Source organism: Centruroides sculpturatus, unplaced genomic scaffold (genome assembly GCF_000671375.1).
Source record: "Centruroides sculpturatus isolate CEXI.00-Female unplaced genomic scaffold, Cexi_2.0 scaffold2370, whole genome shotgun sequence".
In the NCBI taxonomy this organism is placed as follows: Eukaryota; Metazoa; Arthropoda; class Arachnida; order Scorpiones; family Buthidae; genus Centruroides; species Centruroides sculpturatus.
The window spans coordinates 33,145-42,518 of NW_019386528.1; the positions used below are offsets into that span (position 1 = coordinate 33,145).

General features: G+C 31.4%; 1 protein-coding gene across 1 annotated transcript in view; it reads left to right on the forward strand.

Moving 5' to 3' along the window:
* LOC111615230 (neprilysin-21-like) overlaps nucleotides 1-9,368 on the forward strand; it is a 12,692-nt gene extending 3,324 nt beyond the window's left edge. The window contains exons 4-10 of the mRNA XM_023356638.1: nucleotides 6,331-6,486; nucleotides 6,602-6,685; nucleotides 6,773-6,962; nucleotides 7,215-7,340; nucleotides 7,522-7,593; nucleotides 7,666-7,805; nucleotides 9,203-9,368. Of these exons, the coding sequence (XP_023212406.1) occupies nucleotides 6,331-6,486; nucleotides 6,602-6,685; nucleotides 6,773-6,960 (428 nt within the window). The 3' untranslated portion in view covers nucleotides 6,961-6,962; nucleotides 7,215-7,340; nucleotides 7,522-7,593; nucleotides 7,666-7,805; nucleotides 9,203-9,368. The remainder of the gene's footprint in view (nucleotides 1-6,330; nucleotides 6,487-6,601; nucleotides 6,686-6,772; nucleotides 6,963-7,214; nucleotides 7,341-7,521; nucleotides 7,594-7,665; nucleotides 7,806-9,202) is intronic.
* Nucleotides 9,369-9,374: the final 6 nt, after the last annotated feature.

Here is a 9,374-nt window from a genome sequence, read left to right on the forward strand (position 1 = left end):
ATTTTTATCCAATTAATTGTTTAGTAAGAAGTAAGCCAGTGATTGTTTCAGAGCTCACAAGTCAGTTTATTTCCGTGTTTCGTGTTTAACAGATTTATTTACGAAAATATTCTTTCTATTCCATTAGCTGAAGAAAGGGGCAGACACAAGATATTCTCAACAAAACGAGACAGAATCTTTGCAATAAAGTCTCTTACAATATATAAGAAATGAAGGTACAAAGAAATGTTTTATTGAGAATTTTTAGATACATTGAAAATAAAAATTTCTTTCTTGAATTATCGTAAACTTTTCGGTAGATTTGGTGCTTCAATCGGTAGATCGGTAGATCGGTCCCAAAATCGGTAGATCTACCGAAAATTCGGTAGACGTGGCAACATTGCTCGTTTATTATACTGGCTCCCTTTAATGGTCGAGCCAGTGTTGCCAGCTAAAACACATAAAAATACTATTAAAGCAGCCAAGACATAGCCAAATATTGTAGCGCCACATCACTAGCGGACATTTGAATTTGCCAACTAGAACGCGGTCCAGTAACCGAGGTGACTGTTAATCGGGGTTTGGATAATCGATGCTCTACTGTATTTCAATATATAAAATAAGAATTTACTATGATTTATTAAGATTCTGTATAAAATAATAAATTTATTATTAAAAAAAACCGTTTTATGGACACTAGGAGGCAATTAAAACAGATTCAACATTTGTCTATTTCTATTGTCCAAGTTAGAACAATAGTGAAAAACATATCAATAAAGATAAAAATATTGTCCGTTAAATGGTAATTAAACTAAAACTAATATATTTTCTCTTGGAAAATACAACGAAGTTTATAGAATTATTCTTTTCCTATTGGGTTGTATATAAAGCAAAACATAATAAAAAAATCTAGCAACGAGTTGCTTAACTTTTCCGACAACAACATTTAAAACTGCGTATAGCACCATCTGTTATGATATTTTATTTTAAAAACTTTATATATAATTAATTATTATAAAATGACAAAATACTTAACTCTGAGAGTAGAGATAAATTTGGTAAAAAATTTCAAAAGCTAATAAAGGCCGTGACACACTAGGCCAGTGATTCTCAAACTTTTTCGATCCACCGCCCCCTTTGTTCCATAAAGTTATACCCAACGCCCCCAACCCATTTTCTCTTGTGTGAGAAAAAGATTGGAAATATTCTTAGGAAAACTTTTCTATGAATCTCACACTTTGTGCCCTTACTGTACATTGTTCTCATCATCTGGAAACCATTAAACACAATGTTTCCTCTTATCAGCCCCAATTTTGCCTTTGGTCACCGTTCAATACCCTGCCTCCAGCGCCCCCTAGATCTATTCATCGCCCAGAAGGGGGCGTTTTTCGAGCGACAAAAAGCTGGAATCTTGGCATGATATATTTTTCTCAAACCAGGACAATTTTGAGAAAATACAATAGAGTATAAATAGGTACCTTTTTTCTTAAACTCTTACCGCCCTGTGGGCACCAAAAGGGCCTTTTTCGGCAAGTCCCTTATGGGTTCGGCCAGGCCCACAATGGGGCGGCCGAGTGGTGAGGGATGTGACCAAACAAATCCGGACGGACCAGCCCTTAAAAATCCCCGGAGATGCAACCTTGACCGCTCGGGCATCTGGCTGTCAAATCGGTACCTTTAAAATATGACAATATATTTGAGGAAGTTCCTTCTGCTGCTACTAGGCTTGCTATATGTTTCGCACATTTCAAGTAATTTTTAATGTTCAAACGCCCATGTTAACTGAAATTTATGAAAAGCACAGTTCATATTTCACCTTGTCAATACAATCACAATTTTTTTTTTAAATTGATAATTCTTCTTTTTATTCATCAGTAAACACAATTTTTTTCTGGCATTTGGAGAATAAATTAATTTAATGCACAGTACAAAATAATCGCAAATGCCGACTAGCAATTCGAACTCGACTACGATAGGACATGCGCAACAATGGTGTGGCCAGTGTAAGTTTGTGTTGTCAACTTTAATTGAAACAAAATATCTAAGAAATGAAATAAAGATATCTGGATCTTATAGGCTACGTGCTATTATAAATTCTGTGAAAAAAATATCTGGATGAAAAAATAAAACATCTAAATTCATTAAGCCACATGCTAAAAATTTTTGGGGAAAACATCTAGACAACATTAAAAGTACTTAGATCGAGATACAAAATATTTAGATTGGCAACATGAGTGTGACGAAGGGGATATTTTAGTTGCCAAATCGCCATTTTACCCGAGGCTACGCTATTTTTACTTCTTATATATTCGGCACTTTTAAAATTTTATCAAATAACCAGGACAAAATGACAAACTGGCCAGGATCATGAAACCGGGACAGTCCCAGTCAAAGCGAGACGTCTGGTAAGTCTACTTATACATAAACCTCCTTACAAAATTCAGGAATTTTCGACAAAATGCAAGTGAGTTATTAATTAATAAGGTTTAAAGTGGGTGAACAAAATCGTGCCCCCACACAAACACAGAATTATTCATACATATAGGGGTTGTTTTTCATTTCTCAACGTATCAAGATCACCTGACCAAAAATATAAAAACTTGGAGATCACTTTTTTGACCGATCGTCATGCTATTCCTCTGTTATATAGAGTATAATACAGGGGTGGGCAAGCAAGAGTTCAGTGGAGGTTTTGCAAAATGCATGGGACCCGCAGTTCTGTACTTTTTTATTCTGTACCGCAGTTCTGTACGGCGATTTTATTATATAATATAAATATGATATAAAACAAATATTGAATGTTTCTAATAAACATATTTTCACAAAATCGTGGAAATAAAATTGTAAAAATAATAATAAAAAGCAGAAATTAACACTTTCAGCAAGAGCCGCATTTGCCCATGTCTGGTATAATAGAAGCCGGAAAAGTAAAAAGTTGAAAAAATGAATACTGAAATTAGAAAAAGATGGGTAAAATTCTGAGTTTATTACAATGTATATCCATAGTAACATTAAATAGGAAATTTAAATTTGCATAACATTATGACAGGTTATTTGCAATTAAAATATTTTTCAGTCTGCTTTTTAGATTGAACCAAAATTGAAATTAGTAAATAAAAAACTTTTCGTATATGTTATAATATTGTTTGATAATAGAATAAAACTATATTATTTTATAATTTGTAGAGCATAATGATGATGATCATCATCAACGAGCTAGAATATACTAGTGGCTGTAGCAGCTCCATGTTTAAAGGAAATTGAATACATGTTCACCATTTTCCTTTTAGTCAAAAGGGTGTGCCATTTGTGTTGTGTAAAGTCAACGAGCTAGAACATTCTAACTCGTTGTGTAAAAGTGTGCAAAGGAAAGGAAAGGAAAGGAAAGGTTTAACTGTTAACTGAGATGGTGCGGTGGAAACGACCCTAATTAGTTTTTTTTTGAAAGTAAATAACAAGACATTTCTTTCTTTAACCCTTTATTTAAATATTTCTAAACAAGACAAAATATTCTGTAGCGATAAGTTAAATGCATTTCTAACCATTCTTAATTTTACTTTCCCTGCTGTTATGTATACATAACAAGGGAAAGCCTTGGAACCGTGTCAAACTTGACCCTTAGAGTTTTTTGCAAATATCCACGTTTTGAGACCTCCTTAACCCAAAAAAGTAAAAAAAAAATGAAAAAATATTTCGTGTATGTGTGTGTTGGCGTCTATAAGAAACTTGACATGAGAGCTTGTGTATAAGGAGCATTGATGCTATTAAATTTTGGTGGTTAAAGATTAAAGGGGTGGGAGATAGAGAGGTATCATGTGTCATATCTCGAAAGAGGTTGGACTTAATAAAGATGAAATTCGTTATTAACATTTACAATGTTTTTTTTTTTTTTTTTTTTATAAAACTCATCACTACCCTCAACATAATTATTTAAGCTTTTTATCATTCGATGATAATTAAAAATAAAAAAGTAGTTGATTTGCTTCTGAAACCGTGTTTTACTTATTGACCGTGTATTGACTATTGAACACAAGATTGTGTTATTAAACACTTGGCTTTTTTCCATCTTTATTCAGTTTCCATCTTTATCAACTGAATAAAGATGGAAAAAAGCCAAGTGTTTAATTAATAACACAATCTTGTGTTCAACAGTCTAAAAATAAAATAGTTATAAGTAAAAGTTTCTTCTTCCAATAGTGAGACTTCGGAGTATTTAATTATTCGCAATTAACAGAAACCTAGATTAAAACAGTTCACTTTATTTCGTCTATTTAACAATGCATTTCGGATTGGTAATTTTCCAATCTCTCTTCAGACTCACGGCTTCAGTGTCTAAGGTGGTTATCTACGACATAACGAACAAAAGGTTAGTTCGTGTTAATTAATACACTTTTGTTATCCAGAATGATGCATATGGCGCACAATTTGTACACATCCTAATGGTGCAGTTTTTACATTTCAGTCTCTTCCCCTTACTGGCATGTTTTCTTTGTCTATTTTTGATTGACAAATGCAACACTTCTTCCATTTCCCACAATTATTAGCTCCTTATTACCTCTTAGAAGGATTTTAACTTCAATAATGTGATTCATAACATGACAAAAGTTAAAATATATGCTTTCATTGTAAATATTTTCACAAGTTGAAACCAAAATTTTTTCAAACAAACTATAACTATAATAAAAACACAAAAACACTACTTGTATTCTTCAAAAGAAAAAAAAACACTGTCGGAAAAAATCAACAAATAAACTGAGTATAGTACGAATCAGACTGGCCTGAATACACTATAAACAAACAATGATATGACTGAGAGTAAAGCCCTTCAAGACCTGATTCGTACTTTAAAAATATTGTTATATTGAGAATTAAGTACTACACTTACCGCTTTAAACTCTGACATTACCTTCTTTATAATAATTAAATAAAATTTAGAAAGTAGCTAAATTCGAGATAAAACAATCTAAATTTATATCACTTATCTAACTGCCTAAATCTCAAATCTTCTGGCAAACAAACTAGATTTGGATGAGAAAAATAGATTCTATAGTGGCAATCCTGCCCAACAACATAGTATAGACTTCGATGTTTTGACTTAAAGTAAAATGGCGGTCGATAGTACCCGTCGTTGTCATCAAGAGCGCTGTATCTAAGGTCACGGCTATTCTATGCAGTATATTCTAGCTTGTCGATGATCATTATCATCTTCAACCATTCTCAATTCACTGCAGGACGAAGGCATTCCCTTGGATCTTCCCTTTTCGTATATCTTGGATTATTATTAGAAATGCATAAAATTTTATAAAAATCATTCGGATATAAGTAATAAAAAAATCATTGTAAATGACAGTATTCATTAGGTGTAAAGTATCGGAACTTATTGTTACTAGATCTACAATTACGTTATAAACATTATCTTATATTAATTTTAACGGAATTTTAACGGAATCGGTGTAGCTATATCCTCTTCAAAATCTTCTAAACATCTCGCTATTATTATTTTAATACACAATAAATACATTTAAATACAGAATAAAGTGCGCAAATATTAATCGAGAATCTTAATTACCAAGTCGGCTATTAAATCTCCAAAACTAACGACTTGGGTTTTGTATTTTCTTGGATAGTGTGTTCTAATCCTTGGAAGTCCGTTAAAAGTTTTCATGAGTCCTTGGGCTTGGAGGGTGAAAATTAACTTTTTATGTTAATTTTGTGTTATTGTGTAAAATTGTTAATTATTGTGTTAATAAAGAAGCACATGACATATATTACTATATCATGTTTTTTTTTATTTTAATAAATGTATTTCTATATAATCGGTTTATTTTTGTGATTTTATTTTATGCATTTAAAAACATTATTCCGAGAAGGGGTCCGTCGAACTAACAAGTTGTGACAGCACGTGCTACAATGTTTGTAAATACGATAGCTGAATGAATACTAAAACATTCCCTTTCAAATATAAAATAATTCTAGATGTGCTGGGAGATGCATTTTATAGTTTTCTATCAGCTTAATAGATACAGACCGCCCTTAACATAGGTACAGAAGCCCTTATGGCTGATCCTATCCTAGATGCAGTGGATACTAAGGATCGTCTTAATATTTATAAAGTTTTCTTAATCAAAATTTTCTCGAAAAGTGATAAAATAGAGTGAGAAAAATACGAAAAATCATCCTTTCCAAGATTGCGACAATTCTAAACTCAAATCGAAACATAATGATACTTGATTTTATTAAATTTATATTATTACTTTCAATAGTGGAATTATCTGACAAGTATTTCAAAGTATTCAAATTTTTTTCAATATGGTCTAAATTATCTTAATTTTGAAAATATTTGTATTTCAGCAAGCTATTTGCTGCTTTCGATGAATAAATCTATTAATCCATGCGAGAATTTCTATTCCTATGCTTGTGGAAATTATTTTATAAATAGAGAATTCCAAAGAGGAATTTCAAATAAGATTATTGAACAACAGAAAACAGTCGATGATAAATTAATAGGTAAGAGAATGCTATGACTTGTAAAATAGTATTAGGCCTAATAAAAATTAAAATGTATAATATTAAAATAAAGCCTTTTATATGTGCTTTTTATAAAAATAAATGCTTTTTATAGATTTATTTAACAATAATATAATTGATCCAATTGTACCAGTTTCTCGAAAAGCATCAAGTTATTATAAGTTCTGCCTTCGATCGGGTAAGCATAAGTAGCATATACAGTACAGTATATACTAAAAATATATTTAAGTTTAACGCTACAATAATATTAAATTTTATTTTTCAGATGAAAGAAATGAGACAAATTACACGAATTATTTAATTAATAATCTTGGAAATATGCCATGTCTTAAAAATTGGAAGAAAACTGGATTTTTATTCCATAGTGTTTCATTAGCCACTAGATTATCTAAACATGGACTCTTTGAATTCGGAGTGACTTTAAACGAAAAACTAAAACAGGAAACATTATGATGGTACGAATATAACTTTTCTCATAAAATCGTTTTCTATTGATATTTTTCCTTGTTAAAAGATATATATAAATATAAAAATTGGCCATGATAGTCTATTTCATTGCTTGTCAGACCTACATAATGAGCGAAATTGTGACCACCAGATATCACGCAAACTGATGATTCTCATTGACAAATGGATAATTGATTTATGGAGCATACAAACATCGGGTTATTCAAAAATGAACTAAGATTATTTTACATTTTTTTCAGATTAAACGTGTACCGATCGATGATGTAATAAACAATACAATATCATCTTTGGCATCGAAATGTAGTGAAGAACTGGGTATATTTGAAATTAAGAAGTTAAAAATGCTCGATAAAGCCGTTAATTTTGTAAGTTTTTAATTTTAATTTCCATTCATTTCCTACCATTCGCCATTTTTCTCTTTATGGAATGGAGAATGAACAAAAATTTGATCGAGAGATTGAGTTATATGATAGCTACATGATTTATTAACTTGTATTACAATTTACAATACACAGTAAATAATATAATGTTCTTTTTATTTTATAGGAAAACGAAAGACATCCTTATGATTTATTAGAAGTGATTACGGTTAAAGAATTCAGCGAACGAACTGGATTTGTAAGTTATCCAAATTAAGAATAAATAAAGAAAATTTACAAGTATTACTTAATTTAATTTACTTCTGTATAGAATGAATGGATTGAATTTATTAAAATTGTAATGAAAGATGTTCTTAGAACTGTTACAGAGAATGATTTGATAGCAGTATACAACATAAATTACTTTATAAATCTTTTTAATGTTATTAAAAATGAAAATATTGATGAAAGGTACGTAAATTAATTCGTTTCATTTTTCAAACTATTTCTACCCTATGGACACTAACGGCCATATTCACAACCAAAGATCAACATTTAGTTAGAAGTTACCCAATTACCATTATTAGAGAGGTTGCGGCCGACGTTTTCATCGCGAAAACGTCAACGTCGAACGTTCAGCGCCGCCTTCCTGTAAGCCTAGAAGTTTGACAATGGCATTTGGAACATCAGTGGAATCATGCTCGACGTTCGAAATGCCATTGCCAAACTTCTAGGCTTACAGGAAGGCGACGCTGAACGACCAACTACACGTTTTCGCGATGAAAACGTCGGCCGCAACCTCTCTATATATTTTTAGTACGTGAACGCTTATTGGTTAACTTCAAACTCTAACTCTTGATTCTTGGTTGAGAATGCGGGCATAAGAAGACTTTTTCATGTTCAAAGTTTTTCATGGCCGGCTTCACAATAGGGCGACTGGATGGTGAGAGATGGGTGCATACGTATGGCTCAGACACATTGGGCCCCGATGTATCTGAGGCATACCGTATGAATCCATGAAAAAATTTATGGAGTTCACTTGATCGCGGCTCTCTGCCCAGAATGGTGGATTGACACCTTAACCGACTCGGCCATTCGGTCTCCTATTGAGATAGATTGTGTTATGTTATTAATAATGTTAAGTTTAGGCTATAGTTTTACCTCATAGAATATAAATAGTGTCTGTATTGATAAATAAAACTTTATTACGAATATTGACCTATGTTAAGAGATATTTTAATATAGTAAATGTTAAACTACATCGAATCATCTACAAAACAGAAACTGGCTAACGAAAAATAAATCTTTGAACAGGACGTTTTTCCGTGTAAAATACCATTATAAGTAAGGAACTTGCCTAACGCGGAAGACTTTTGCTTAACATAACATAAATAAAGCGAAATTTTCGATGTAAATTCTAAATCTCAATTAAAACATATGCTTTTTTAATCAATCTCTCGATACTACAGCGTATATCAAAATTGCGTTAATCAAATACTCGGTATTCGACCGAACAATCATGATTCTCTAAAACAAATTTTTGGTTAATAGCAGATATTATTTTAATTTTGTCATCGGTAAAAAAGTTTTCTGTGATAAAAATGAGTAACTGAGTTTTTCCTCTGTGAACTAGATACACGTTTCTGTGTTTTCAGCACGTCTTTGAAGCATAAACAATTACTTTGCGGAAAAAGCAGTTCTAAGCATTTTTTTAAAAACTTTTTTACGTTAATAAAAAATATAACCCTGTACAAAACGGAATCCTGTGAAAACGAAAAAATTGGCCAGTACTGAGGAATTCCGTTTTAGGCAGGCTTAACTGTATTCTATTTTATTATTATTAATTATTTCATGTATTTTCTTTTTAGAACAATTGCAAATTATGTAGTATATCAAGCAATTACTTATTTTAATAATTATATGGATAAGTATGGTCTTAATAAAAAGTATTCGACAGCTAATAAATGCATTTCTCTTCTGAAAGATCTGATGCCTTTATACATAGATCATTTATATATTTATAAAATTGAAAATCGATTA